This window comes from Psittacula echo (genome assembly GCF_963264785.1).
Source record: "Psittacula echo genome assembly, chromosome: 22".
Classification (NCBI taxonomy): domain Eukaryota; kingdom Metazoa; phylum Chordata; class Aves; order Psittaciformes; family Psittacidae; genus Psittacula; species Psittacula echo.
In genome coordinates, this window is record NC_137758.1 from 5855165 (window position 1) to 5870528 (window position 15364).

General features: G+C 53.7%; 1 protein-coding gene across 2 annotated transcripts; it reads left to right on the forward strand.

The window, feature by feature from the left end:
* The first annotated feature begins 6340 nt into the window (after positions 1–6340).
* RBM15 (RNA binding motif protein 15) lies at positions 6341–15021 on the forward strand. Of its 2 annotated transcripts, XR_013958356.1 has the most exons (2): positions 6341–10019; positions 13699–15021. XR_013958356.1 is itself a non-coding variant. In XM_080633135.1 (1 exon), the coding sequence occupies exon 1, from the start codon at positions 6414–6416 to the stop codon at positions 9291–9293; it is 2880 nt and encodes a 959-aa protein (XP_080489261.1). In that variant the 5' UTR covers positions 6341–6413; the 3' UTR covers positions 9294–13069. The 2 variants fall into 2 exon arrangements, 1 of the variants encoding a protein (XP_080489261.1); XM_080633135.1 differs by lacking the exon at positions 13699–15021 and having other exon boundaries at positions 6341–13069.
* Positions 15022–15364: the final 343 nt, after the last annotated feature.

A 15364-nucleotide genomic window follows, 5' to 3' on the forward strand; every position in this document is an offset into this window, starting at 1 on the left:
GTGATGAGCAGCATAATAATGGTAAGAGGGATGGACCCTGATGTGCTTTGCCCCCAGCTGCTATTCTCAGCTGTGGCTGCTCTTTTTTGGGCTGGTTTTTGTCCTCAGCCAGTCAGGCACCCATCAACCAGACAGGAGAGATGAAAATGAGCTCTCGTCCTCTGCGGAGGAGAAGATCAGGGAGAGACAATGGAAGAAAAGTGAGGGAAATGAAGCAGAAATAGCTCCTGGGGTCATTTAAAAATATCCCCATGCCTCCTTTAAATACATCTTTAGTCAGGATTCATGGTCTCTGCTTGAGGGAGCTCCAGGCACCAAATGTGCAGAGTGGTTCTTGATAAAGACCCACGGCATCTAGCACAGCTTAGAGGGAAAGGAGGCTTGTGGGATGGAGATGAGGTTCCTCTCAACCCCCCTCCTGTGCCCATCAGCTGCACTCACACTGCATGAAACCAGATGTTGAGCCTTTTGGGTCTCTCAACCAAGGTTCTTTTCCATCAACAGGCCAAATCCAGGCTCCTGCTGATGGAGCAGGGCTGGCAATGCAACCCTCTGAGAGCCCATGGGCTCTCACCAGCCTGCGTGCAGCAGCTCTGAGCTGCCTCCACCCTGTCCAGATGGTTTTCCATTCTGGAGAGCCCAGCTTGGGTCCTTGTCCCCATGAAGGCTGGGAGCCAACAAGGAGGTGCTGGACTGGGCCCAGCTCTTCTGGAAGTGAAGTGCTCATGGACCAGAGGGATAGAAAGGCACGGAATTCCATCTGTAACACGGTGCCCATGAGGGGACATGAGTGGCAGGTTTGGTTCCACAGGAGGAAGAGCATGAAGCCACCACAGTGATGCTGCTCTGTGTGTGAAGGAGCCAGGAGCAGCTCTATGTCCCTCACACCAGCTGGTCCATTGGCATTGAGATCCCAAAGTGTTTTGCAGCTCCCAGTCCTTTAGAAGCACGAAGATCCCCTTGTTCCTAGGAGCTAAAGACCCCTCTGGAGAGCAGCCCTCATTGCTCAGCTCCCAGCTCTGCCCCAGGAGCCTCATGATCAGCCAGAGCCCATGAATTATTCACCACTCCTTGGTGTGGAGCATCCCGTTACACTGAGGACAAGGGTCTCCTTGAGCATCAAAGCCTTACCCAGGGCTGTCAGTGGGAAACCTAAGACCTCGAGGGAGTTCAGCTCGCACGTTCCTTCCTCTGGTCCAGCAGTGCTCTGATGGCAAAGTCAGGCGGGTTTTGACTTTGGAGCCCTGAATGAAGGTTGATGGGTGTCTCCTTACAGACCTGTGGGCTTTATTGATTGTCTCCTGCCTGAGTTTCCACCCTGTCCAGGTTGTAACTGCTCCCCTCGAGGTGACAAATGGAGCTGTCAGCCTAAAGTGTAGTTTAATTGTCATCTTTCCCTCCTGCTAGTAGCACAAAGATGTGATGAACCTGTGCTGGAGTACCTGGGATGCACTGGTGGGCATTTGGTGCTTGGTGCGGGCATCGTCCATCCCAGTCTGCCTGGCACAGAAAACCCTCTCTGAAAACCCACAGTGTGGGGAAACTGAAGCACTGGAGCTGGGTAGGAGGTGGGAAATCGCTCATGGGTGACAGGGGAGAGAAAGCAGTGTTGGGCTGCCTGGGCATGGCAGGGATGGTACGGTGGGAAAGGGGATCACTAGGGCAAAACCAGGGAGTTTTGTGGTCAGCACGTGTGTCCTCCAGGCACCTTCTGGGCTCCTCGCATTTCAGCACAACACCTTTGTCACTCAGGAAGCAGTTGGAACGGAGGGAAGATGTCTTGAAGACTTGGTCTCCTCTCCTCTAGGGCTGCAGGCGAAGATGCCCTGAGAGGCCAGGAGAGGCTGTGCTGTTCAGTGGCACACTCTCTGCTCCCACTGCTGCTGGAGCACGGCACAGGGAAGAGCTTCGAGATGTGACAACCACCACCCTGAGGACTAAAGGGAGATGTGGGATGGTAGGAAACAGGGTTTGGATGCTTTCAGGTGCAGAAGAGAGGTGCAAGGTGTCATCTCCTTGGTCCCCTGTGTGAGCACTGGGCTCTCACTGGCTCCTGCCCAGCCTCTCCCTTCCCTTGTGCAGTAGGAAGCAAAATTGGGCTCCTCTGAGCACAGGCAGTGATTGAAGGGCAAAGGAACCAGGTTGCAGATGGACTGGAGGTGACGTGAGCCAAACCACCTGAAGTCCATGGATATACACAGCTCCACAGGGCTCTGCTTGGCTCCCTCGGGCTGCATCCCTGCAGGAGCAGCCCTTCCACGAGGGACCAGGAATGGGCATCCAAATCCAGGTGCCTACATCCTATAGAAACACCCGTGTGCTGAGCAGGGCCAATTCCCTCTCTACTTCGCGGGTTTATTCTTGCCTCTCCGTTAATCTCCGACTCTCGGGTGGAAGCCGCAGCGTGGGGCCGCAGCCCATTCCTGAGCTGCCGTTGCCCTCTGCCGGCAGCGGGACGGGCAGGAGCCAGCAGAGCCCCGGGACGTGGTGCTGCGATCCCCGGGGCAGGAGCCTGGGGAGCACCGCGGGCCCTGGGGCTCCTCCTTGTGAGGATGCTCCAGGGGGCCGATGCGGCGCAGGGATCACCCGGCTCGGGGAACCGCTGCAAAAGCCGTCCTCAAAGTCCTTGGAGCAAAGGGAGCCTGGTTTAGGTTAACACCAGCAGAGGCACAGAGGGGAGGGTGAAGAGGCTTGAACTTGACCCCATCTCGCTGCCAGCGAGTGCTGGACGCCGCATTCCCGGCTGCAGGAAGGAATCTGCTCTGTGCTGGCTTCCCTCGTAGTCGGCTGCCAAACCTCATCCCGCAGGGTGGGTGCTCTCCAGTTGGGTTTCTTGATCCTGCTGGCAAAGGCGAGGGCTGCGCTGCTGTGGGGATCAGCAGGAGAAGCGCCTTTGCGTCCTCCCCGGGTCAGAGTGCGCAAGAGCTCACGTCTGGGTTGGCAGTTCCCTCCCGGGAGGGCTCTTGTGGCCTTACCTAAGTGAAGCGAACGTATTCCAGCGTCTCTAATGGGCAGCTGGGATACAAGCACTGCTCCAGGAAGAAAGGCAGCTCCCCTGAATGCAAAGCGGCAACCAAGCAAGTCCCTCCCCAGCTGAGATGCTCGCAAACCTGCCTGTGCTGATGGGCTTTGAGATCCTGCCAGGGAGCTTCTCCTCCTCCATCATTGACCTGTTCCTCTGAGATCACAGAATCCCAGCCTGGTTTGTGTTGGAAGGGACCTTAAAGCTCATCCAGCTCCAACCCCTGCCACGGGCAGGGACCCCTTCCACTGGAGCAGCTTGCTCCAAGCCCCTGTGTCCAACCTGGCCTTGAACACTGCCAGGGATGGGGCAGCCACAGCTTCTCTGGGCACCCTGGGCCAGCGCCTCAGCACCCTCACAGGAAGAGCTTCTGCCTTAGATCTAATCTGAACTTCCCCTGTTTCAGTTTGAACCCATCACCCCTTGTCCTATTGCTACAGTCCCTGATGAAGAGTCCCTCTTCCCTCCTCCCAGCCGGGATTTGCAGGGCAGAGGCACAGTTAAACCCCCCAGAGAATCCTTTTTTGCAGGAAAACAGCAAATTTCCTTGGTTCTGCAACACAACACAAGTATCCTCCAGGATGAGCTCAGCTCCACAGAGGGACCTGGATGCCCAACTCCCATGGCCACCAAATGTAATTAGATGTGTACATCTAGGCCAGGGGCTCAAGGGCCATCTGGCACCTTAATTATTCATACACATACATATAAGTGCAGACAGAGCACTCTTTATCCAGCCTGGGCCTGGGGGGAGATTCCTGCTTACTCCAGGCCTTCTCTCGTGGCCCGGCAAAGCACGACCCTCTCCAGGGCTTCTCTCTGGTGCTGTGTTGCCTTTTCCCAGCGCCACAACCCGCTCCAAACCACGAGTGCCACCAAACCAAGGCACTGCAGAGATCCACATTGATGCTGCCTGATGAGGAGGTGGAAAAAGCAAGGAGGAGAAGAGTTTCTCCTTGGAAGGAACGGGTCGGGAGGCTTGGAATCAGATGAAGTGTCTGTCAGGACATCATGGTCCCTGCGGGGATGTGCCCCAGCGCTCCCTCAAGGTGTCTTTTCCACCGTGACTCATCAGCTGTCTTTTGTTCTCAACCAACCCCAGGCACCATGAGGAAGCGGTTTGAGGACCTTGGGCACTATCAGTAGCTCTTTAAAACTGATGCTTTTCCCCTCAAGGCAGTGGAGCTCTGCCAGGTTTTACCAGATGTAACCTCAAAGATGAAGCTGAAATGTGGCAAAATAAGGCTCTTGCTCTAGTGGAGGGTGTCCCTGCCCATGGCAGGGGGCGGACCTGGATGAGCTTAAGGCCCCTTCCAACCCAAACCATTCCAAGGCTCTGATAAGCTTCTCTGATCCACAGCCACCTCATTGTTTCTGTCTTCCATATACCTGATGATAATTATCGCCACAGCACCCGTGTCATTGCAGGTCCATCTCTGTTACACCTATGGGGTTAGCTCAGCGCTGTTGCGTAGGAGGCTCTCGTTTTCAGAAGCTCAGTATGGATTTCAAACCCAATTTCTATCACTCCCAGCTCTATATTTAGCCACCAGCTATTTACCCACCACTGAAAAGCCACCCACAGCTTCAGGAGCCTCTGTGTCGTCGCTGTCAGCAGCAGATGATATGACAGGCAGAAATGCAGCCTAATGGACCGCTATTAAAACCAAATCAGATTCAGTTCTCCCCTGTTGGATTGAGCCGGTCCTGGGGAGCGATCTTGTTTCCATGGGGTGACACAGAGGCGCGAGGACATTTCTCTCCAAGGTACAGCAAGGGAACATAGTGCTCTCTGCTCCATGCACTTCAAACCACTTAGGCTGTGATTATAAAACAGGGCTCAGGGGGGCTGGAGCATCGCTGGATAAATGAGGTTCTGCTGCAGCGCGGCTGCAGGGCTTTTTCCTCCTCAGGTACTGCTGGAGTTCATAGATCACAGAACCCCAGCCTGGGTTGGGTTGGAAGGGACCTTAAAGCTCATCCAGCTCCAACCCCTGCCATGGGCAGGGACCCCTTCCACTGGAGCAGCTTGCTCCAAGCCCCTGTGTCCAACCTGGCCTTGAACACTGCCAGGGATGGGGCAGCCACAGCTTCTCTGGGCACCCTGGGCCAGCGCCTCAGCACCCTCACAGGGGTGATCTTTGATGTGTTCTGATGCAGAGCAAAGGGGTAGTTCCGCAGCTCTGGAGGTGTGGAACTGGGGTTTGGGGGGGATTGATGAATTTTGCGGGGATTGTTTCTGATTTATGGGTCTTTTCAGAAGGCTAAAACCAAACCTGTCCTTTCCCGTCCCTCACCTCCTCCTGAGCTGCAGGTCCCGGGTGAAAACGCGAACGGATCAGTAAAGCTCTATTATAACGGGGAACTCTGCGAATGGTTTGAGCGCCTCGATAGAGGATGCGCCTTGCTCCCTGCGCCTTCTCCCCTGGCTCCCACACCCAGACCGGGACCCGGGGCTCCCGCAGCCGCTCCGGTGCCGTTTGTTCCGCGGCCGGGCTCAACGCTGCGGGCTGAGGGCACGGGAGAAGAACCAGACCCTCCCCGCTCCGCGCCGCAACACTGCGCGGTCTGAGCCCGGCGCCTCCGCCACCCAGCGAGCTCTGCCGCGGAACCGCCCACTTCCCCGCAGTGACCAATCAGAGTCAGAGCAAGCGTGACTGATAGCAGCTTTAGCCTATCCCCAGCCGACTGACCGCATCCAATCAGATGCCTGGGGAGATTTTTCTGGCCCAATGATGAGGGAAGGGCGGGGCTTGGGAGCGGCGTGGGCTTCAGCCAACCAGAACCGCGCAGGGAAGCTGAGCGCTGACCAATGAGGAGAGGGGGCGGGGATAGAGAAGCTCGCGAGAGTTTGAGAGGGACGACGGGAACCCGCGTCTAAGTGAGCTGGCCAATGGGGAAGGGAGGGGCGGGGCCTCAGGGCGGCTATAACAACAGACAGGTAGGAGAGCCAATCAGAAGGAGGAGATGAGTTCTGCCCAATAGCCAATGAGCAGGGAAAGTCCTCCCACGGCTTTCACGCTATGATTGGCAGCCAAAAGTCCCCAATCAGAAGGCCGCGCCCTTTCTAACTGCCCAGTGAGAGAGCGGGGCGGGGAGGAGCGTGAGGGCGGGCTCTTCCCGCCCCCTCCTCGCGGGCGCGGGAGGCCGGCCGGCGGAAAGACAGCGTGCTGAGCCAATCGGAGAGGGCGGAGAGAGGGGATGGGCGGGGCGTCACTCCCGTTGGCCAATGAGGGCGGCGGGCTGCCGCCGAGAGACCAATGGGAGCCGGGGTGGGCTGGGCCCGCTGCGGCCGCGGCTTCCAAGATGGCGGCGGGTGCGTGAGCGCGGCGGTCAGTCAGTCGGTGAGGCCGCCGGCGGGAGCAGGGCCGGGGCCCCGCCGCCCGCCGCCATGAAGGGCAAGGAGCGCTCGCCGGCTAAAGCCAAGCGTTCGCGGGGTGGCGGTGGCGGCGGCGAGGATTCGGCGTCCTCCTCCTCGTCGGCGCGGGGCGAGCGGAGCAGCAAGAAGCCGAGCGGCTCCGGCGGCTCCAACGGCAGCGGCGGGAAAGCGGCGGCACCGGCGGCCTCCAACGACAGCAACAGCGGGAGCAGCCGGCGGGCCCCACACCCGGACAAAGCCGGTCGCGCCGGTAGCCGCGAGTACGAGGCCGGGACGGCGGCGGCGGCCGGCGGGGGCAGCCGGCATGGGTACGGCAGCGGGAAAGCGGCGGAGACGTCGCGCAGCAGCAGCAGCCGCGGCGGAGGGGGTGAGTCCCGCGCTCCGGCAGCGGCCCCATCCTCCTCCTCCTCCGAGTCGAGCGGCGGCGGCGGCGAGTACAAGACGCTGAAGATCAGCGAGCTGGGCTCGGCGCTGAGCGACGAGGCGGTGGAGGACGGGCTCTTCCACGAGTTCAAGCGCTTCGGCGACGTGAGCGTCAAAATCAGCCGCCTCCCGCCCGGTACCGGTGCCGCCGATGAGCGCGTGGCCTTTGTGAACTTCCGCCGGCCCGAGGACGCCCGCGCCGCCAAACACGCCCGCGGCCGCCTGGTGCTCTACGACCGCCCGCTCAAAATCGAAGCCGTCTACGTGGGGAGCGGCGCGGGGAGCAGCCGGCGCCGCGGCAGCCGCTCCCCGGCGCTCCTGGATAAGGAGTCTCCCTATGGCACGGCAGCCGTAGGGGTGGCGGCGGCGGCGGCAGCGGCCGTGAGGCACCCTCCGGCTGGGGCGACGCAGCGGGCGCTGTCACCTGCGGGTAGCGGCGGGGCCCTGGGTTATCGAGACTATCGGCTGCAGCAGCTCGCCCTGGGCCGTTTGCCTCCTCCGCCCCCTCTGCCCAGGGAGCTGGAGAGGGAAAGGGACTACGGGGGTTTCTATGAAGCACGAGTGCGGCCGGCCTATGGGCTGGAGCGGGTGGCTGGTGTGGCGGCTGCGGGGGGCTTCCGTGGAGGAGGAGGAGGTGCTGGAGCTGCTGGCGAGGAGGAGATCAGCCCCGAGGACGACCAGCGAGCCAACCGCACCTTGTTCCTGGGCAACCTGGACATCACCGTGAGCGAGTCCGATTTGCGGCGAGCTTTTGATCGCTTTGGGGTCATCACTGAGGTGGACATCAAAAGGCCGGGGCGCGGGCAGACCAGCACCTATGGGTTTCTTAAGTTTGAAAACCTGGACATGGCGCACCGGGCCAAGCTGGCCATGTCAGGAAAGGTGCTTCTCCGCAACCCCATCAAGATTGGGTATGGTAAAGCCACTCCGACCACCAGGCTCTGGGTGGGTGGCCTCGGGCCCTGGGTGCCCCTTGCTGCCCTGGCCAGGGAGTTTGATCGGTTTGGCACCATTCGCACTATCGATTACCGCAAAGGTGATTCCTGGGCTTATATCCAGTATGAGAGCCTGGACGCGGCGCAGGCCGCGTGCACCCACATGCGTGGTTTTCCTTTGGGTGGGCCGGATCGCCGGCTCCGCGTAGACTTTGCCGACACCGAGCATCGGTACCAGCAGCCCTACCTGCAGCCTCTGCCCTTGCCACCTCCTGCTCATTATGAGCTCGTGGCGGAGGCGGCTGCTTTTGGGGCTCACCGGGGAGCCCCACCTGATCCTCTTCGGGGGGCCCGGGACAGGACGCCACCGTTACTCTATAGAGACCGCGACAGAGACCTTTATCCCGAGACAGAGTGGGTGGCCCCCCCACCCCCTGTACGGGATAGGAGTAATCGGGCAGCTGCCTATGACCCACTGGAAAGCCTGGAGCGCCGCCGGGATGGTTGGTCCTTGGAGCGGGACCGAGGGGAGAGGGAGTTGGGCAGTAGTAGTAGGGATCAGCCTAGGAAACGGAGACTGGCGGAGGATGGAGGCCGGCACTTGGACCGCTCTCCAGACAGCGAGCGCTCTTCTTCCTCCCGTAAGCGTCACTGTTTAACCACAACCTCCCCTCCGGACCGCAGCCCCGAGCTCCTTGGAGGGAGGGAGCGTTACAGTAGTGACCCCGAGCGCTCCTCCTCTCGCTTGCTCCTCTTGGAGCGGCCTTCTCCTGTCCGGGAATCCCGCAGGGGCAGCCTGGAGCGGGGGCAGAACGAAAAGCGCGACCGCAAGAATTCCGCCGAACGGGAGCGGAAACATCGCGCTTCCACGGCAGCCACCGCACAGGAGTGCAAAAGTCCAGCCAAAAAGGATGAGCGTGCTATGGAAGGGGGTGGTGGAGGCTCCCGCCTCAAGCCTCCTCCTCAGAAACAGCAGCAGGACGGGGCAGCGCAAGCCGGGGGAGCCCCTAAGCTGTGCTTGGCTTGGCAGGGGATGCTCCTGCTGAAGAACAGCAACTTCCCGTCCAACATGCATCTGCTTCAGGGGGACCTCGGTGTTGCCAGCAGCCTCCTCGTGGAGGGAGCAACTGGTGGGAAAGTAGCTCAGCTCAAGATCACCCAACGTCTTCGCCTGGACCAGCCCAAGCTGGATGAGGTCAATCGCCGCATCAAAGTGGCGGGTCCCAACGGCTACGCCATCCTTTTGGCTGTGCCTGGCGCATCAGACAACCGCTCTGCAGCCGGAGCTAGCGAGGCTGCCACCACCTCCACCCAGAGGCCACTCAGGAATCTGGTGTCCTATCTAAAGCAAAAGCAGGCTGCTGGGGTGATCAGCCTCCCTGTGGGGGGTAACAAAGACAAGGAGAACAGCGGGGTCCTGCACGCTTTTCCACCCTGCGATTTCTCCCAGCAATTCCTGGACTCCACGGCCAAGGCGCTGGCCAAATCAGAGGACGACTATCTGGTCATGATCATTGTCCGTGGGGCATCCTAAGGCCCTCACGTTCTCTGTCCCCAACCCTGCCTCTTCTTCCACACAGACCCCTCCAGCGTGTGCCAGGTGCTATGGGATACAGCCTTAGCCAGCCCTGTTGTTGTTTTAAATTAGATCTTGGTTTGTAGGTGACTTTTTTTTCCCCTGCCCGTTTTTCTGTTACTGTGTTTTTTGTTTCTATAAAGTTAGCAGCCAGAAAGGTTGGATAGCTGTTAGCAAGAATAGGGTACTTTGGGAATCCCCGGCCGGTGGGGACAGCAGGAGGCTCGGCCTGCTTTGATTTACAGAAAAACATAAAAAAGGAGAAAAAAAAAAAAAAAAGAGAGAAGTGGGGGTGGAAAGACCCAAATGCCCCTCTTCTTAATCTCGATTCGTGTCCTTTTTTCATTTCATGTATTTTAAAAGCTCATCCTCAGAGTTCCGAACCTCAAAGACCAGATTTAAAGCACTCGGTTGAAACAGGAAAACCCCCACATCTTTACTAGCAGACTGGTGTCATGGTTTTGTTTTGGAGTCCTTGAAATTCCATTGTGGCCTCAGGTCCGGCGGCCCCGTGGGGCACGCGCGATCCCTTTCCTGAGTGGTTTTCCCTTTGAGTTGCATGGCTCCAGGTTGATGTCCTCCAGGGGAGCAGCACCTGCTCTCGGGTACACTGCAGAACATTGAATTCCTCTTTACTGGGGGTGTGAGGATCTCATCCAGCCCCTCCAAATGCATGCACTGAAAGTATGCTTTTTTTAACACGGTGTATTCCTCCTATTGCCCTCAGTTCTGTTGTATCCCATAAATGCACTTTGGCTTTGTGGCAATGGTTGGTAAAGAGCTGAGGACTTTGTTACAAACCATGAATGTCTTGTGCTTCCTCTCATATGCAAGAAACAAGGAGGTGCTTTAAGAAATAACTTTAGTTCTGTTGTGGGGTTTTTGGTTTTACTGCCTTTCCCCCCCCCCCCTTTTCAAAGAGTTGCAGGTACAGCAGGGTCTGGTTCCACAGTGCAAACTCTGAGCAAGTGTGCTTCTCTCCAGAGATGGTTTTAATTCTGTGATAAGTTAATTACAGGAAAGTTCTCATTAACATTTTACCTCGTTGTTAATAGCAAGGAACTGCTGTCTGCTGGGGACTTTTCAGGTACAGTACAGTGGGCATTACATGAGGTTTTAGCATTTTATAGGCATCTGGAGGAAAGTGGGGTTTAGCATCTTGGAGAAGTATTAAAAATAGTCCAAGATGCTGAGGTTTGAGCTCTCATTCCTGTAATTCTAGGAGGAAACTGCTTATCTTTTCCTAAAGAACTTAGTTCATTTTCTCTTATGCTTTTCCCCACTCATTGGGCACGTTTCTTCAGCTGCCTTGGCCACTCTGCTGATAACAGGTGTGAAAAAGGGATCCAAATCCCTGTTGTTTTATTCAAAAACTGAGGGGATGTTGCAGCTGGCTTCCAAACTGCAGCATAAATCTGACTGTACCTATTTACAGGCCTCCAAATTGTAATCTTGCACTTAAACCCAGAATGTAGCCTTGCACTTAGCCTTGTTTTCAGAGACTTGGGCAGTGTAAAAGTGATGCCGCTTTACTCGGTCCATCCTCTGATGTATTCCTTGGGTAGCTGGTACCCTGTATTTTCTGTTTCAACTTGCACCTCGAAAATCGAATTCAAAATGCAGAATGGTGCAAATAGCAGATGAAGGAGGAACTTGAATGTATTTTATGGGCACAACATGAAGTGTGACTGTACTTGCTTGATATTCACTGTCACAAGATGAATTTCTGTGATAAGCTTTACTGAGCCACTCGTCACAGAGTGCTTTGCTTTAAGTGGGCTTCAGTTTCCTTTATCTGACTGAGAACTTGCACGTGGCAGCATATCTTGAAACCAGATTTTGATTTTATAGCTACTTTTTCTATGGAAACACAAAAGCCTCATTTAATGCTCTTAAATGTTTGAGGGTAAACTCCAGGATTTCTGGGTTGTCCTTCAGCGTGAATGTAAATCGGTCTCAGAATTCAGCCGTTCATCTTACTATTAACAATGAGAGGTTATCCAAATGACACCGGTAACTCAGATGATGATTTGTTTTGGGAGACACGACTTATTTACCACTCGTTGCAAAGAATGTCTGTTTTAATTCGAGCAGGTGCCTGTTGTGTGCCAGCGGCTTATTAACACTGCTGCGAACTCGCTCGAGGTGCTGAGGGAGTTTTCTCATTGCATCTGACCCAAGTCACTTGCAGCCATGGAGGTTTAAAGCCAACAAACTTGAACTGCTGGGAATTCAGATCTGCCCCAAACCAGAAAGTATAAAAGAAGCACTAATGTTGTGTTCAACATTTACACTTGCTGAGGACAGTGTTTGTTATGCTGATATGCAGCAGGCACCTGCTTTTAAAACCCATAAAACTTGGGGTCAACATGGCTTGTCAAAGCAAACTCAGTGTGGGAGCCCTTTTGGAAACAGCATTCTAGGTGCACTTCCCTTTTTCCTTGTAAAATAGAGGTGGTTGTGCCTGCCACGGGTTTTCATGAGTCCAAATTGGGCTGTGCTGGAGGGTGAGAAGAAACAGGAGAGGCTGTATTTGACTCCAGGTTTTCTGGTTCCTTATGGAGTACCTGCTTCTTTAAATCTGGTTTATTTGTGGTTGCTGCTCTGTTCTGTAAGCAAGGATTTTAACACCCTGTGAGGGTTCTTCAATGTCCAAACCTAGTTGACTGGCAGCATTTTGTTTTGCCAGCACTGAAGTTGACGTGCTGCCATCAAGGCTGGTGCAGCTTGGTTGGCTGTGCTTTTCTCTTAGGCTCTGAAGTGTGCACCATTGGAGTAACTGTCCACTAAACGTCGGCTTGGCCAGGGCTGAACAGAAGTAGAAGTGTAATACCACTTGTGTATAGAGCAAAACAGATGTAGCAGACTTCAGCTCTCTCACTGTGTTCAGCATTTACGTTGCTCTTAGCAGAGAGCTCAGTGTTTCTTCCACCGTTGTGTGCAGCTGCTGTTCCTCTATTTCATGCGTTTGTTGAATTAGCGTGGAAAAAGGATGTCCTTTTCCTGAATCATTTCATAGTTTTTGCTTTATGCTTTGGGGAAAGAACCTCAAATGACTCAGACTTTTGTTTAAGGTTTTATTACTGGGGGTTTTATTTTGCATTGGAAACTTTATGCAACTTCTTTGGCTGCCGGCCAGTGGCTTTGTTTGCTCCTGTCTCGTGTGCAGTCTGCTGTTCTCTGGGACTGCGGCGTGAACACCGATGTTACCCTCAACTCCAGAGGTTTCACGCTTCTGGGTTACAAATAGCATCATAGAGAGAAGGGTGTTACATGCCAGGCTCACACACCTCCCCTTCTCTCTTATTTTATCAACAAGGATGTTAAAGGATTGAAGTGTTTTGGGGACTGGTGAGCGGAGAAGGGAGTTCCCTGTTTCTTGCATTGGTTGAGGAACCATCTGGTTGATGGTAACTGAAGTGAAAGGCCTTAAAGTATTAATGGGGAGGAGTGACTGAAAATTGTGAAGACAGGCTCAAAACTTCTGAGGACTCAGGGAAAAAATGGCTTGGGAAATCACAGTTCCTGGCTTTAAGCAAACCAGTGTTGAGGGCAGTGCTCCTGGGGAGTCTGCTGTGTGCCTGTTGAAGTGGAAGAAGTTCTTGCTGTGTGACTAATAGAGCTTTTGGGGTTCTTTCCCTCTTGTCTCCCCCCCTTAGTACTTTCTGCAGATAGCACCAAAGGACAGATATTCCAGTGAGTTATAAACGGAGCGATTGGGATGATGTTTTGCATTAGGCTTAAAGCAGACCATATGGTTTGGAGAATGGTTCATGGAATATTCAACTTCCTACAGTTTTGATTGTGTGAAAATGATGGCTGAGAAATACTACTTGAATAGTAACACTTTTAAATTCTATGAGGTGTGTCTCTGATTTGACCTTCTCTTTCATATTGGAGTTTTCTGCTGTTAGAATTCCACAGCAAAACGAGAACAAAAGAAACATGGAACACTACATTTCCTATTTCTGTTGCAAAGTTGCCTTCAGGAATTGTTCTTTTGAGGAAAGCCAACTGAATTATCCCCAATTCCGTTGGTTTTTCTCCGGGTTAACTGTTTTCATGTGTCCCATTAACTGTTGCTGCAAGTTGAATAATCATCAGTACTGTAAGCCTAATTTAACCTTGGTCCAAAAAGAAGCCCTGCACTACTTGTTCTGCATCTATACCTAGAAGGTGACTTTGTTTCAAGGTTTCGTGCCCATGGGTGGTATTGGTGCTTTTTGAAGTCCAAGTAGAATATTCAGAAAGGCCTCATAGCTCTTTATATTCATCTGTATAATGTAGGGAGGGGTAAAAAGAAAAGAAACAAATCTGTTGTATACATTTGTATTGAAATAACATTTTCTTTCCTCCTGCAAAGCAAAAGCTGGTGGACTGCAGAAGACAACCGCATGGGATACCGAGCTCTAATGGACCTTTGGGAAGAGAAGCTGTGGCTTATGTGGAATTTACATGGGCCTCTTGATGGAAGAAAGCTTATCTGTTTAGTATTTGTGCATTTTACTAAAAATGGCAGCTTTAAAAAAAAAAAAAGTTGTGTATCTGCTATTGTGATGCCAATGCCCGTGTTTTAAGTGGAAAAAAAAAATGACCTCTTTGCTTTGTGCTGTGTACACAAGATTGCTGGAAAAGTAAAGGAATACCCTTTTTATGGCTCACACAGCTTGAAAGTAGCTGTCACTCAAAACATGCGCTCACAGTTGAGCTGATTTTGTTTCATTCTAAATAAATTGTTTCTTTTGAGGAAAAGTTGGTTTTTCTGCCTGGAAGTGAATTGACGACAAACGTTGTGACCCCCTTTGTTTGCAGCGGAGGGGTTCCGTGCTGCTGCTGCTGCTCACTGCTTGATTTCACAGTTGTGGGTCTTGAGCGAGAAGCGACACTTTGGCCTTGACCAGCCTCTTGTACCAGAGCGGAAGGAATCTAGTTGATTGTCGTGCCGTGGCCCCCCCCTTTGGTGGCAGTGAAAAAGGGGGTCACTTGCTGCTTTACTCCTCACCTTGACGGGGAAGCGGTGCTGATGTTGGCATGCAAGAAGCAGGGGAGCACCGCCCTGCATCTGAGAACGGTGGCCAAGTCTGGGGCTTCGCTGGTTCGAAGAGCTGGAGTTGCTGAATTTTAAGTTTGTGATTTCTTTTGTTCACCCACCATGTTTGGCTTTAGTTTTGATTCTGTCTTTTTTTGGTTGTTTTTGGTTGGTTTTTTTGGTTTTTTGTTTTTAAGTTTGAAGAGGAAAAAAAAAAAAAAAAAAGCCTTGCACGTTAAAAAAAAAAAAAACAAACGTTTTGCACCAAAATTGCCAAAAGAAAAAGAGAAATGAGTCCTTAAAAAAGTGTTTAAATGATGTTAAATAAAAGCCTTCCCTGACACGTGCGAGGCGCTCCTCCGTCTCCTGGGGCTCTTCAACAGTTATGCAGTGATGGGTTTAGTGCTGAATGGATGAAGAGTTCCTGAGAGCTAGAGTTGGTAATTTAAAAACCTTTGCGTTGGTGTCTCAGTGCCTTATTTTGACCGGTTTTGAAGCAAATGGTTCCACACGCCTCGGATGTGCATGCACCCTGATCGCGCCCCAGGTACGGCTGCGGCTTTGCTTGCAGTCACCTCCCTGTGTAGTACAGATGGTGAGAGGAGAAAAGAGGCGGCCTGACAATGTTGTGTGCTGTAGTTGCTGCGTTCTCCTGGTATTGGGGGCTCCTGAGGTGTGGAAGGCTGTTCCAGTGCAGGAGTACGACTCCGTGTTGGCTACAGGAGACTTCGGGGCACATTTGACAACCGCAGCTATCAAGAGGAAGCTAACACTGCTGCATCGTTGGCTTCAGAAACCTCTCGTGGTTATGCTGTCTGTTAGAATTAATGTGACATGCAGATGAAGACACCTTGAAATGCAAGCTTGCCCTTGATTGCCTTGACATACTTTAACCTCCTGTGGATAACGAACCTAGTGCTGTCCTGCAGCCATGCGGGACCATTGCTAGGCTGTGCCTTTCACCAAAAGGATGCCGTGGTTGTGCTCTCCAAGGTTCCTG